The sequence below is a fragment of the Biomphalaria glabrata genome, chromosome 2 (genome assembly GCF_947242115.1).
Source record: "Biomphalaria glabrata chromosome 2, xgBioGlab47.1, whole genome shotgun sequence".
NCBI classification, from domain to species: Eukaryota; Metazoa; Mollusca; class Gastropoda; family Planorbidae; genus Biomphalaria; species Biomphalaria glabrata.
Genome location: NC_074712.1, coordinates 33175591 through 33192073, shown reverse-complemented (window position 1 = coordinate 33192073; position 16483 = coordinate 33175591). Strand labels below are relative to the sequence as shown.

General features: G+C 36.3%; 1 protein-coding gene across 1 annotated transcript in view; it reads right to left on the bottom strand.

Annotated features, from left to right (window-relative positions):
* Window positions 1-286: 286 nt before the first annotated feature.
* The window catches only part of LOC106068433 (rhodopsin, GQ-coupled-like), a 70477-nt gene continuing 54280 nt past the window's right edge, over window positions 287-16483 (bottom strand). Inside the window, exon 4 of the mRNA XM_056020140.1 lies at window positions 287-5970. Within this exon, the coding sequence (XP_055876115.1) occupies window positions 5345-5970 (626 nt within the window). The 3' untranslated portion in view covers window positions 287-5344. The remainder of the gene's footprint in view (window positions 5971-16483) is intronic.

Genomic DNA, 16483 nt, shown 5'->3' with positions numbered 1-16483 from the left:
CAGACGATTATTAGTGTCATGACCAGAGGTCAGAAAGTGATGTAGACGGGCGGAGGGGAAAAGGGGGAGGCTCACCAGGCACTTTAGACACAGGATTAGCACAAAAGTATGTTTTATATCACAAACATGGACGACAGATGTGACCATTTGACTTTTGGCTACACACTTCAAAATCGATAACATGATTTATAGATCAGACTCTTTGTCTAGGTCAGGGGGTGAGGAGGATGGGACTATGGATGGCTACCGGAAGTAAAAATATATAATCGCCATCATCGTCCTGTACTTCTGGTAAGTCTTATAATGGTGTAGAATATACAAATACATATATAAATATTTTGCTGTTTTGAAAGAGCAGGCAAATTGTACAAGTTAAAATATAGTAATAAATATGGTCTAGAGTCAACATGGCATTTTACGTTCGACAGAAAATAATAAGAAAAAAAACAACAAGAAACACAGATTTTGAAATAGTTTATCAAGCTGTATATGTCAACTTCAATAGGGCTCAACTATCGTATAGTGGCCAAATCACGGGCCAATCATCGCACATAATAATGCCGATTTTGTTTGTACTTATTTATATATATAGTTTTTATCACCAGCACACAACTATATCTCTATCTTGAAGAAAAAAAAATAATCACTTCATTATGTTCATTTAACTTTTATATCTCTGTTGGAAATTTGAGTCAGCATCTAAAAGACTAGATGTGCCTATATGTACCTAGATGTACTATATCTAGGTCTACCTATATGTAGCTAGATGTACTAGATCTATGTCTACCTATATGTAGCTAGATGTACTAAATGTACTAGATGTACCTAGATAAACTAGATGTACCTACATGTACCTACATGTACCTACATGTACCTAGATATATCTAGATGTACTACATGTACCTAGATGTACTAGATGTAGGCCTACCTATATCTAGCTAGATGTACTGTATGTAGTAGATGTATTCGATGTACTAGATGTACTTACGTGTTTCTAGATGTACTAGATGTACTTACGTGTTCCTAGATGTACTAGATGTATTATTTTTATTTGTTCCACATTTCACCCTGAAAGTTTTTAAGTCTTTCTCACCGGTTCAAAAAGCTTAAGAAAAATTACTTGTTGAAATTGTGGCATAACTCCAACCAATTCATACCATTACAATAAAAGAAATAAAGAAATGTCTGCAGTCTTCATAAATTTAGTATGAATAAGAAAATGTCTACAACGATTAGCTATGAATATCTTCGAATGTTTTGGTTCCATTTGTCGGTGGAATGTATCGGACATTGGACAGACGTACACGTTTGTTACATACCTGGCCCGATATCAAGCCAATGAAAGCAACTTAGTGTAGGCCATTTACACTAGTCACACAATAGTTCTCTTTATAACATCTAATATTCAAATAATTATCGATGGTGTAAAGACAACTTTCTAATTTGAAATGTTCAGAAAACTAAAGAAATGTTGTGATAGATTTGAGGAAACATAAAGATCGCCTTTCAGAAACTCAGATAAACAAACCGTAGACCAACAGCAATAATATAAATACCAAGGTACAACCATCAGGAGTGAACAATGTTAAAACCTTTGCACCAAAACTCACCAACGACTCTTCTATCTTAGACAGCTAAGAAAATTTAAAATCGACAAAACAATAATTAAGCTTTTCTATACAGCACTCATCAGAAGTCTCATTGACTTTGCCATCACCTGCTTGTATAATAATACTTCACTGGCACAAAGACATAGACTAACTAAAAAAGCATCGTATGTCACTCGAACACTGCTACCATCTCTTGAAAAACTTTTTCATGAAAGATACCTTTCTAAGACACACACGATTCCTAAAGACAAAACCTGCACCCATTAAACCACTGATCTGATCGAAGTGGTCGTCTCCTTTCCATTACGACTAAAACAAAAAGATTTAAAAACTCGTTTATCTCACTTTCGGTCGGAGGTCATCTGTCGTCATCGAGACGTAGATAGAAATCTAATTTATTCAGTGCTGGTTGTGGGTGTGTCTGTGTTTCGTGTGTGAATGTTGTTTTGCATCTATATTATTATTGTTACAGTACTTACTCTGAACTGGTCAATTGTATTCAAAATGATTTTCCGTTTGATTGGGCCATTACAAATTATCTTATGTCAACTATCTAATCAATACAAGTGGGAAAAAAATTCAAGTGTTTTGTTGTTAGTCGTCTCCTAGAGCTTAAAAGAAAACAAACAGTTAACAAATGAGTTTCCAGATGTTTAAAGCATCAAGATTTGTTACAATTTTCGTAACTTCGGTATTTTAAGAATGTAATTTTTTATTCATTTATTTTTCGAGCAGTGCATATGTATATAATTGTTTTTATCTTTTCCTTAAGTGAAAATGGAAGGTTGTAGTTCCAAAATCTAGATCTATATTCCACCCAAACGTGTCAGATATCTATCTATCTATCTATCTATCTATCTATCTATCTATCTATCTATCTATCTATCTATCTATCTATCTATCTATCTATCTATCTATCTATCTATCTATCTATATATATATATATATATATATATATATATATATATATATATATATATATATTTATATATATCTCACCAAGACATGTCAAATATCTATATCCCACCCGGACGTGTCAAATATCTATATCCCACCCGGACGTGTCAAATATCTATATCCCACCCGGACGTGTCAAATATCTATATCCCACCCGGACGTGTCAAATATCTATATCCCACCCGGACGTGCCAAATATCTATATCCCACCCGGACGTGCCAAATATCTATATCCCACCCGGACGTGCCAAATATCTATATCCCACCCGGACGTGTCAAATATCTATATCCCACCCGGACGTGTCAAATATCTATATCCCACCCGGACGTGTCAAATATCTATATCCCACCCGGACGTGTCAAATATCTATATCCCACCCGGACGTGTCAAATATCTATATCCCACCCGGACGTGTCAAATATCTATATCCCACCCGGACGTGTCAAATATCTATATCCCACCCGGACGTGTCAAATATCTATATCCCACCCGGACGTGTCAAATATCTATATCCCACCCGGACGTGTCAAATATCTATATCCCACCCGGACGTGTCAAATATCTATATCCCACCCGGACGTGTCAAAAAGCAACTCTAGATAAATTTGAAACACAAAAAAAGCTCGACACTAAAAATAAAACAGATTCGGACATTTCTAAATTTGGAGCGGAAATTTCATGAATCTCATTAGCACCTGGACACAACGGAAGCGGCAAGTGATGCAAGGGAGATAACTTGTTTGTTCAGCAACTTCGATGTGGTGCCTGTTGAAGTATCATTTGAGGCCAGGAAATCAGTGAGGAAAAAAATAATTTGTTTTATTTGTTTTTTTACTCTAGCATATCTATATGTACATCTTAGAGTATTATACGTGCATTAATTTAAAGACTTCTTTACAATGTAATTGTTTCTTGAATGTATCTTCGCCATTACCCACCTTCTACGACCGTTGATTTGATCCCAGGCTATATAATGTTTATTTTTGTATAACTCCCGTCACTCTTTGTCTTACTTATTACTTGTGAGTATTACTTTTCTTCCTCCCCCCCCCCTTCTCCAAATATTCGCCTTAACAAATTATTTTCCTTACACTATCTAACTATACTTCTGTTTTTCAGTTATTTTGAAATAGAACATAAGCTGTCTAATATTTTTTGGGCTGGTCTTTTTTAATGTATACATCCTGCCCCCCACCCCCTAAAAACTTTAATTTTAGAATCTGTTACATGTCATTGGCACGGCCCGCTTTATAACGCTACACCTGATGCTTTTCGGCGTGAGCCATCTTTACAGTTGCATCCTTCGCATCGAACTCTCACGTAATATGAAGGCTGAGGCCCCCCCCCGCCCATTTTAATTCTCCCCTAACATGATTTTGGCCCATGATTTAAAGTTCTTTAGGTTGAATTAGAACGGCTTGTTTGTATTGATCTCCCAGACCCAAACATAATTCTTTCCTGAGAAGTCTAATTTCACTTTTTTAGCTTTCCCCGTCACTACCCGTAGACATCAGAAATAGACACGTGAGTTCTCTTCAGCTTCTCCATTCAACATGTAAGTAGTTCATAGCTTTAGGTCAAACCCCTTTTACTGTTGTGGTTTTTCTGGTCACTCTGGTTTCGTAACGCTCTCTCATTCAAGAATTCTGTTGTTTTTTTATCTCCGTCCTCAACACACACAACAATGAACTGATACCAACATCTCTTTTTGTTTTCTACATTTGTACACACAAAAACACGTATTTAGTTCATGTCAGCTTCATGTGGCGGAAACAAAAATTATGCAATGTCTACAAAAGCAAGTTTCGCACCCACAAAGAAAGTTTAAATAGTGGGTTAAAAAAACGAAAGAATGTTGCATACCATATGCACAAATATGTCGGCATAAAAAAATGGGTCTAAATTGCAAATAAGGAATCAATTTTACACTAAATTTAACAACTGCGATTTCTATCGAGAAAATAATAACTGGTTAAATGTTCTTATTTTTTCATCCATGCAAGTGGGATAGTGCTATGTCAGTCAGCGAATCAGAGCCCTTGGGAATATAATATACATTAGTCTAGTTGGTATTGTATTTCATGTGTATAGGACTGGTTGCTGTGTTTACTTCATACGTTTGTAGCTCGAATGTCTAGCTTTAACAAATATATATATATATATATAAAGAAAGAGAGAGAGAGAGAGAGAGATCAAGCGAATGTTTGCTGTGTACATTGGAAATAATATGCAATGCTATTACATTATAATAATTTCTATTTGCATTTCAATTAACGTAACAACATTTCATTTAAGATTACGTATTAATTGAATACATTGAAACGCATAACCTGAAGACATGGCTTATATTTGATCGTATCACATTGACTCTGTTAAATGAAGACGATTTGGGAAATTTGATTATCTCCCCGAAAACCCTAAAGTTTTATTTTTACACTGAATGTAAATAACGTGAGCGTCTTTAATTTGTTCTCATTAGCTCAGAAACTCACAATGTGTATCTATATATTTCATAGGTCTTAAGACATTATGCATTTTGTAGTTCATATCATCCCAATGAATAAATAATGAGATTTTAAATGTCAACATTCTTCATTCAGTTTCACTTTCCATTTCCATTTTTTTTTCATAAAACTCTATAGACACCTCTTACTGTCGTAAATCTGCAAAGCCCATCGACAGAGTTCATTTTCTACTTTGCTAAGAATTCACTTGGTCCAATAAGAAGACTTTAGTGTTTATTCGTCATACCATTCAGTTACCGAGCTCCATTTGTTTACAAATGTGTCGACAAACAGATTTGCGACTGCGCTGGACTATGATGCGCCACTGTTGCGGAAGTCGGTCTCCAGCTAGGCTCGCGATGGCTCACGAACAACAGTTTCCTCATTTTCTTCCTGACTTCCGGGTGGCCGATGGAGTACAGGATCGGGTTGGCCGCGGTGGAAATTTTAGCCAAAAGATTCGGAAACATGGAAATCAGGGGCGTAATCACACCCTCGGGTCCGAAGAGGCCCAGAAACGCTACGGCCACGTAGGGCGTCCATGCGAGGCAGAATGTGCCAATGATAAACAGGGCGGTGATGGCAGTCTTGATTTCCGCCTGTGTCTCTACCCTGTGGAGCAGAGTGATACTGCAGCCCCCCTGGAGCGTCTTGAGCTCTTTCTTGATCTGCCTGATGGAGATAAGAATCCTCCAGTAAGAGAATATGATCAGGCCAAGCGGTATGAAGAAATTGAAAGCGACGAGTGTCAGAAAGTACCACAGGTGAGGAGGGCGCCTGTCGACATAGTTGAAAGTGCAGGATGTCCCCATTCCTTCAAGGCGATAGGAGCCTATGCCTGTGAGTGGTAGGACGGACCAGATGATACTTAATATCCATATAGTCACAATTATAGTACCTGTAGATGTATAACAAAAATAGTAAGATTATGAATACATCTTATCTATCCATCCACTAATTCAACCATCTATCATCCATTCAACTGTCTATCCTATTTTTGTGTTCAGACTGTCTCTTCATCTGTCTAGACTCTAGCCGACTGTAGTCAGCTTTCGGTCTAACTATAGGCCTATTAGCAGTCTCTATATATATATTTGTCTGCTTGTCTTTTCATCTGTCTAGCCGACTGTATTCAGCTTTCGGTCTGTATATCTGTTTATCTATCTATACCAGCTATACTTAAGGTCAAGTAAAACCAAAAGCTACACCAGTCTGTCAGCGATACGTTCATTACACCTAGACTAATGTTTTCTTTCATCTCAAGTCATTACCGCTATGCTCACCTTAACCCCAGTGCATATTGTCTATATGTATGCGTGTTTTAGCTTGAGGTTTGCTAAAATATTTCTCTTTTAAATTTCATAGCAATTAAAGTGTAAACAAACGAATCATTGAATTTTCTAAAAAAAAAAAAAATTAAAGATGAAAACATTTTTGTCTTATCCAGTTTTCCCCAGATTTGATATTCAGACTTTAACTTACATGTCTGATCTACTTAAATAACCTACATGTTTGACCTACATACATGGCCTACATGTTTGACCTATATATATATGGCCTACATGTTTGACCTACCAATGTGGCCTACATTTCATTAACTTTCACTTGGGCGTTTCCGACGTTTATTCAGAAATGGATTACGTCCTAACCCAAACTGTAGAACGGCAGGGGCGGGCAGTGTTCAAACCAGGGACCATCGTGAAGACAGTCCGGAGGGTATACCATAAGACCAAGCACCCATCATCATAGATAAATAGCATTGAAATAAACCACCAGGCCATGTTGAAGCATTTGATTTATAATACAACAAACTGGCCCCAGCACTAACTAGGAGTTTCCGATCACGTGGTGAGTCCATTCTGCCGCTGCCCCTCAAAAGTTGGCCGTCCTATAAAACGCTTGATCTTTGTGAGGCAATTCTTCTTTTTTCTAGATCAGAGTCTTCAACCTTGATCCACCGCCCCACTTTCGTACATTTTCTATTTAAAAAATTAACCAGCCCCCCTCCCCTCACAGACATATACTAGTAAATAAACCTGAGATTGATTAATTTTTCACGCTGTCACCAACAGATCAATAATATTACGAGTATGTAGGCTATAAAAACTTAATCACATTGCAATGATTTTTGTTTTCAAATACATTTATAGTTCACTTTTTATATAATTAAACATGACTATTTTTCAATTTAATTTTATATTAAATTTATAATTAATATATTTATTATTATTGTTCAAAATAATTAAACAATGAAATGAAATGTTAGCTGATGGGAACCATGGAACCTTGTGGCTGATACAGTTAGATATTAGAAATGTCAGGCTTTAAATTATCAAGGTGAAGGTCTCCAAGAAGTCATAGAAAGAGAATCTACTATGTATATTCACCCGTCACTAAATAGCAGGGCCGGACTTAAGCATTGTGGGGCCCTATGCGAAACGGATTTTGGAGAATTGTTGACCTCAAGTAATTCTTCATTAGTTTGAGGCGCGAGAAGCTTCTTTCACCAGATTACACAATTACGGCTGATGCCTAATGCCGCGCGTAGGATTGGCGTTTTCCATATTGAATGACACCCCAAAATTTCAATTTTTGTCTATATATTTCTGTATATTTTAAGGACTTTTTCGTATATTTTGTAATTTCGAGAGATTTCCAGGAGCTCCTGGTAAATCGACAGGAGGGCGCGGGAAATCTTAAATTATAAAATGGTTTAATTTAAAGGAAAACTCCGATGGTTTTGACAATTTTAGATATAATATATGTTTTGATTTACAGATAATGAATATATTATTCTTTTTTTTATTTGAATAATAACTTAGTAATTGATGTTTTTCCAACGTAATTTTCCTGCGCATCCAAAACAGTCAGACTTTCACGGGTTTCTATGTGACGTCACAAATACGTTTAATTTAATCTATTGACTTCTGTATAACGGGAGACCATACAGTAAAGTTTACATTCTCGTAAAAGAAATATATCTTTGTCTATGCAGTTAGATCTAGGATCTTGTATGCAAAGAAAAAAAATGCGTATTAAAAGTAGATTTACATGCTTGACTAACCACGGCAGTGTGTATTTTCCCGCCAGACCACTCAACACACATGACTGGCTACACGTACGGTACGTGACGTTTTGGCGCCGCCGTTTTGGCGCGAGCCGTTTTGGCGACGGGACGTTTTGGCGCGAGCCGTTTTGGCAACGGGATGTTTTGGCGCGTTAATGAACCCTTGAATTCCAGCGACTTAGGCAAATAACCATGGTGTCTATGTATATTTAACTTAAAGTCTTTTGAGAAGCATGGTACATGTATTATATTTTTACTTATTATTAGCAAGTGTTCTTATGTATAGCTGGAGATACCATACAGTCATTAAATAAACCAATGTTAATGTCAATAAATAATTGCATCCATTTTTAGTCTATCATCGTTTCATTTTGTTTTTAATTTTAAAGTAATATCTTAAAAACTTTTTTGAAAATTAAAGCATGCCTCTTAATAAACACACATACACATTAAAAATGTTTATTAAAGAAAATGATGTGAAAAACAAACACACATTTACATTTAGTACGTGAAAAATATGTCTTAACACAAACACTCATGCAAAACATAGATATGAATAATTCTTTTAAAAGAAATAATACAATAAACGTACATAATGTATTTCGCGCCAAAACGTCCCGTCGCCAAAACGGCTCGCACCAAAACGACCTTCGCGCCAAAACGGCGGGGCCAAAACGTCGACGCCAAAACGTCCTGCTTCGTTCTAGACTAGCCTTACACTGACCAGTTTGTTCGAATCAGTCTGACACACGATCTATTTACTTCTTGGGACAGGGAGGGGCTTAGATGAAAATGTTACTTTTATTCTCGAGTTGGTTATCGAATGCTTTTAGATCTATTTATACAAGTATCTGGACTAGGCCGTCAGTAAGCCTAACAGCTGTAAGAATGAAGAGATACGATTGGTTAAATGTAGTTTCTCTTTCAGTATTGTTGAGGGAAGTGACGTATGAAATAGCTTAAAACAAAATCTCAAAGAATCCCGTTTTTTTTTTAATGTCAAGAATTTAGTAATTTATTAAATGTTTCTAAGCATTTAAATACGAAATGGTAAAATGTTTACTCTTACAACTTTTCACGCAGAATTTAAATTTGTCAATAACTCAAATTTGATAAACCATTTAATAATTTATACACCTTGAATTAGCGCGGGTCCTATGAAAGTGCGGGTCCTATGAAAGTGCGGGTCCTACTGCGGTCGCATAGGTTGCAGTGGCCTAAGGCAAATTAGCGGCGTATGCTACGCCGCCGGTCGTCTAGTAATAAATTATTTAACATCATGAAACTTTTGGAAATAAACTCTGAAATTGTGTAAAAGGCAAATAAACCATCTTCTACTTTGCTGTTTTTTTTTTTTTAATTTTATTTTTGTAAGTGGAGCTCTTTTTTTTTCATAGCTCGTGAAGATTCTTTAAGTAGTCTTTGGATCTGTCCATTTTGTCAGAATGCCTGCTACATGTTCCATGAAGTGACTTGATTTCATAGCCTCATTGGAAAATGTTTTCTAGCAGAGTAGACACAAAATGAATCAATAAAATCCAATTCGATAAAACCTATAAAAAGAGAAGTACTGGATAGTTTTTCTCCTGGCCAACATTTTCATTGTTTATTTTGTAAATAAACGTTACATTATTTTATTATATATATACCAGCTTAGGCGCTAACTTGCCTTAGCTGACATAGATGAGAGCATGCGACATCAGAGAGAGACAGATGGAGGTCACCCACAAGGGCCGAGGGAATACACATTTGAGACTAAAAGAAAATACGCTGTCGAGGACAGATGCAGACAGCGAAAAGAAAATCTTAATCGACCACCGGCGGACAATGGTCATGCTTGCCCTGGATGTGGCAAAATATGTAGGTCACAGCTGGGGCTGCGTAGCCACGGGAAATAATGCATTCCTCATTAATGTTCGGACTCGAAGACAAGCCTTAGTATTATTCTATTTGAATGTTATCCCTAGCATTTTTTTTTAAATTAACCTTTAAATATAAATATATTAACATATTTTTTACTGGTATATTGTAGATAAAATAAAATAAAATTTAAAAAGGTATTACCATGTTTATTTATGAAGTTAAAAAAAAAGGGGCATAAGAATAAAAAAACGCACTTCCTTTTTGCTGTAAAACAGCATATTTAAAAAAAAAAAGAATTCCCGAAAAAAAAAGATCTCCAACATTGTTTCTGTTCTTAGATTAGAAGCAAGCTAATTATCATGTGTCAATCTTTACTTTGCCAGAGCTATCATGGAATAATTGTATTTATTTCTTTTGTTTCAGAGCACCTCCATTTTTTTCTTTGTGTGCCCCTTTGTTCACGACGCCTTCTTTTTTTGTCCAGCGCCCCCTACCTTTAGGCTCCCAGCACAACCTATTGTCTTCCCGTTATCTTCCCCGTTGAAGAGCACCATTCGATCGTCTGCTTCATAAATGAGATGTGCCTGTCGTTAGCTGTAAGTCAAAATGGCTGCCGGGGATTGGTCACGATACTAGCGAATTTGAACTCAAGAATTCGAACAACTCGTCTCAGCCATCCTTCAGTAGATTTTGGCTAGGGCTTAATTTATAACCGCTCCTGATCCTGTTAATCAAAGGAGCTTATACTAAGTAACAAAACTAACGGAGATATTACCTAAGTGTTTGCGAAACTATTGTTGTTTAGCAACTTTTGATAGGTTTAAAATGTTAACCAATTTGAAATCTAATATCAATTGTTTATTAAGCAGTGGGACATGGTTTTAAAAAACACCGGAATACGTAATCAGTATGAGTTTTTACAATTTTTAGGACTATAAGTCGTTCTGCAGATATAATACAGAGGATTAAATACAGAGAATTAATTACATAGAGGGGCGCGGTGGCTGAGTGGCTAAGCGCTCTGCTTCATAACCTGAGGTCCTGGGTTCGAATCTTGGTGAAGCCTGGGATTGTTAATTTCGTGATTTTTAGGCCGTCCCTGAGTTTACCCAACTTTTTAATGCTCTGACTTTAGTTGGGGAAAGTAAAGGCGGTTGGTCGTTGTGCTGGCCACTTAACACCCTGTTCGTTAACCGTTGGCCATAGAAACAGATGACCTTAACATCATCTGCCCCTTAGATCGTAAGGTCTGAAAGGGGAAACTTTACTTACTCTTTTACTATTAAATACAGGAGGATTAACTCTAATGCATCAAGGCAAAGGCCAATAAACTTTCGGGGTTGAAAAGATGAGAATAAAAGGATTTTAAAAGGGCGATAAAATGACAATAAAAAGGATAAAAGGATGATAAAATGACATTTAAAAGGATGAAATGATAATACAATGACAATAAAAAGATGATAAAAGGATGACAAAATGACAATAAAAAGATGATAAAAGGGCAATCTCAGGGGCTATTGGGGAAAGAAAAACAACAAAATGAACTAAAGACAAAAGTTGGATAAAAATTCGTGACTAGTTAAAAAGCTAGACAAAAATTTATCGCGAGAACAGAATTATATATTTGGAAAGAAAACATCTGGTGATGGGACATTTCATTATGTACAAAAGCAAACTCTCTAAAGACTTATTTTCGAAGAATTTTCATGATAACAACTTCCATAATCATTTTTTTTTAAATTAAGATCCCCCGTTCCCCATTTCAACTGAAAGTAACAAGAGAGTTGACCAATTGATTCACGCCACTCTATATTTTATTAAGATGTATTTGTTGAATAGATTGAACTTTCTTTAAAAAAAGAAAACTCAGTGTGATGCTAAATTAGACAAATGAGTGAAAGAAACGGAAGTGGGAAATGAGGCCTGGAGCTCTAGCAGACGTTATCTGCGTCAACAGGATGTTAGATCTACACACTTTTATAGAGTTGATTTATCCAATTAGGAGTTAGCATTGGTGTTTCTGTCATGTGACGTTTTTTTTTATTGCCAATAATACAATAGTTTAATCTCTATTGAAGTTTCTTTATATTATTGAGTCTACGTGATGTCAAGCAGACAGACGAAGAAGAAGAAAAATGAAATAGACCACAGCGGACAACGGCTTTGGCTGCATCATTGGGGGAAAAATATGCAGGTTCGAAATGGGTTTTCATAGTCATGTGAGAAACAATACTCTTGTCCTTATTTATCGTAATATGACTATAAATGGATTTCCATTTTGACCATGGCCGATAACATACTGCACACTTTGCTTCAACAATTTGCTAAATGAAATTTTCATCGAGACAATCAACATACTATTGAGATTCGTACGTTACGTCAGAAATAATGTCAAAAATGTTCGTGAACCCCCCCCCCCCCCCCCAGTGATCATCAGATCATTAGTGACAGTGACATAGAAACGAAGTGCAATACTCTTGGAATTTGGGGAATTGTCGTTTGCATTTTTTTTTTATTTATAGAAGATAGGGTTTGACTGCAAATCCCCCTGGTAGGGTTTTTTAAACTAAAACCCCCCTTGGCTGCGCTGGGGCAAGTGATGGTTTAGTATTAAAATCTCAACTAAAATAAACAAAATCAAAGCAAAATATCATTCACTAAATTCCGGGGCATTTCATGGCTACGCCCATGATATACTATATCTATATAAACAGAGAATAACAAAAGGTGGTCATATTACAACTATAGCAGTGTTTCTCAAACTTCGGCAAAAACAAAAAAGTAACGTTGGTTGCCTTTCCCTTGTCAGCTAGGGGGTCTGGGGGAGCGCTGTAAGCTCCCCCCCAGCGGGACTCGGGGTGGATCCCCTACGCCAAGCGTCTTCTGTCATTCTCCATTGCCAGAAACTCATTCTCCTGACATCAACAACTCATCATTCGTTCTATTTAAAAAGGCAGGTCAAATTTAGTACAATAAAGTAACTTAGGGGCATTGGCCGATACTGAAGTGTGAGTGACAATCGAGATAAGTGTAAGTATATCTTTATTCCGCGTATTTATTAAAATATTATCTTTATGTTAAACGAGATCTCTTTTAGTATTTTCTTTTTTGTTTTTTGTCAAAATAAGGTGCCATAAGAACGATGGTTAAACGCTCATCTCAATTGTTATTCTTATACTTTAAAAAAATTATTATGAATTCTAAATTTACCAATTCATGTTCTTTCAATAATCATTTAAAATGTATGCGCAATGACATAGACTGTGTCGCCATATCTAACTATTCTGTTTCAAAACGTCCTGTTTACGTCGGGGGGCTGGTAGAGTGGACACCATCATGTAAGAGACAGTAAGAGTTCTCTCCCCTTTTTATAATTATTGCTAATGATTGCATTTGCCAATGAAAGAGTATGGTTTAATGCGACTCGATATAAGAATGTAATTTATAGCATATATAACTTGTATTAGTTACATTTCTTTTTTGTAAACATAATTTCTTAACTAAAATACAAAAGAAAAAGTATCGGTCTGCCCGGTAGGGAGAAGATGATTACATCTATCACCCCTACCACCTGGTAAAACCCTCTTTTATTTTATATTTAGGCCTACTAATTATTTAATTTGAGATTTTAGTGTGGTGTGACATAAGGTACAAATTGATTCAAATATTAATAAGTAGCTTATATTATAAAGATTCTCAACTAATATTATTCATACATTATGATTTCAGCTTAAGAATTGGACCGCCCCCTCCCCCACTCAAAAGTCTAGAGTGGGGAGGGCAGTAGTTGTAATCGCCCCTTCTCCCACACTCCCCACCGCCACAGAAGCGGCTAAGATACCAGAAGAGGAACGATATAATATAAAGATTAGTTATAATATATATATCTATATCTATATCTATATCTATCTATCTATCTATCTATCTATCTATCTATCTATCTATCTATCTATCTATATATATATATATATATATATATATATATATATATATATATATATAAATATATATATATATATATATATATATATATATATATGTATATGTATATGTGTGTGTGTGTGTGTGTAAGTAGCTTTTATCATATTTCAATAATTATTCTAACAACCTGTGATTTCTGTAAAAAAAATTGTACGCCCCCCCCCCACTCAAAAGTTAAGGATTTATGCTATTGCCCTCCCCACCCCACCAAACCGGCAACATACCAGGTGGGGTAGTTCATAATATTGAAATTGGTTAAAATATCAATAAGTAGCTTTTATCAAGTAGATATGTTAACAAACTGTGATTTCTGCAAAAAAATTGGATCGCCTCTCCACTCGAAAGTTAGGGGGGGGGCGAATTATTGCAATTGTCCCACCCCACCCTACCAAATCGTCCAACATACTAGAGATAAGGGGCGATATAATCCAACAATAGGTTAAAATATAAATAATTTGTATATATTATTAACATAAGTGTAGAATTCGTATATAAATTGTGTTATTTCTCTACTAAAATTCGTCCGCCCCCCACTTCGGGTGGAGGGTTGGCCGAGTGGGGCCCCTACCGCCTCCCCCCCTGGATCCGCCAGTGGGTAGAAAGAAAGAGATATCAGGCTGAATTTTACCGTAATCGGTTTTTTAAAAGCCTTTTTTAAAAAAGGAGTGGATGACCTGAATTTGAATTCAGGGCTCACTTCTCCTCAAGCCGACATAGTAAGGTGCTTATTCGATAATAGATTGTATAGTATTGTATAATTATTTATTGTTTGTTTCAAACTTACTTTAAAGTGGCGAACTATAAAGGAGACTAAATCAGTTTGTATCACCACTTCAGTCAAGTACAATTTCTTTACCTTGTTATACAAAACAAAATAATTTATTACCAATAGTTAATTTATTAATTAGTTTTTTTTTTAAATTGATTCCTCTGTTGTCAGAAGAAATAATTATGCAGAATTTCAGCTTGATCTGAGATTGGGTGTCGGAGAAACAATGTGTATAAACTTTTTACCAGACAAAGTGAATTATTATAAGCTTTGTATCAAAAATAGGTTGGAAAAAAAAGTTTTGAAAAAGACAAGAATGCAGTATTCAAATACCACTATTGTCAAATAAATATTAAAGATTGTTTCGTGCCACAAACGAAAAACTTTGAAATTTGATTTTACTTTTGCTGAGACAGATAGAGATCCTCCTGCACTACTCTGTGCATCACGTGACAAGCTGTCTCTATAGAGCTCGGTCACTGGCGACGTCTGTAACATATTCTCAGTCAGTGTCCACTGCTCTGAGGTTCTCCGTGAAGTTGCGGCGCCAAGTTATCTCTCTCCATGCCATTGCAACTCTAGGGATGCGTAATTCATTCTGACGGACGACATGGCCAGCTGTCTTCATGCGACCCTCGGTCACAAACTCATTAAGTTGTCCAGTACCAACTCGGCAAAGAATTTCTTTGTTTGTGACCCAGTCTATGTATCTGACCGCTAGAATTCGTCTTAATCACTTTACTTGAGCTACATTTAGCACTCTATTTTCGCAGTCGACATCCATGTCTCGCATGCATACTTCTCTGTTGGAATGACAATGTGTTTAATAGCTGGATTTGTTGTCTCAAGATCGCTTGCTTGACTTGTCCAAACAGGTCGCAGCCTTTAAACTATGTCCCCCCCCCCTTTCCTATAGGCATCGTTTGTTAGGATGCTGCCTAGGTATGTGAACGTATTCAGCTGTTCAAGCTTTGATCTAACCAAGTTTGACGTGGCATCCATTGTTATGATGCTGCCTAACTATGTGAACGTATTCAGCTGTTCAAGCTTTGATCTAACCAAGTTTGACGTGGCATCCATTGTTATGATGCTGCCTAGGTATGTGAACGTATTCAGCTGTTCAAGCTTTGATCTAACCAAGTTTGACGTGGCATCCATTGTTATGATGCTGCCTAGGTATGTGAACGTATTCAGCTGTTCAAGCTTTGATCTACCAAGTTTGACGTGGCATCCATTGTTATGATGCTGCCTAGGTATGTGAACGTATTCAGCTGTTCAAGCTTTGATCTACCAAATTTGACGTGGCATCCATTGCCTTATATCCAACTCGCATAATTTTAATGTTCAAAAATACAAAACAATTACCATATACCTTTTAAAATAGATTTACATAGCTTAATACATATCTTGTTAATACTTTCTATTTGATGTACACGAAACGTACAAAAAAAACCCAGCTATTTACAACTCTAACGCTCGAGCTACATGTTGAAATGTAGGAGTACACAATGATATACCCAGCCAACAAGGTAGTGATCCATTATATTTAGACAAGAAATGACTTTGTACTCTAGTCAGGGGAAAGAACTTCAACTAACCATGATGTTTTCCTCTACCCAAGTTCCCTCCCTCCTAAAACACGAGACAAAATTTTTTTTTGTGAACACAAGAAACCCAAGTAACATGTAGGCCCTATATATATAACGGGGTGAGAAATCGATACGATGCTTC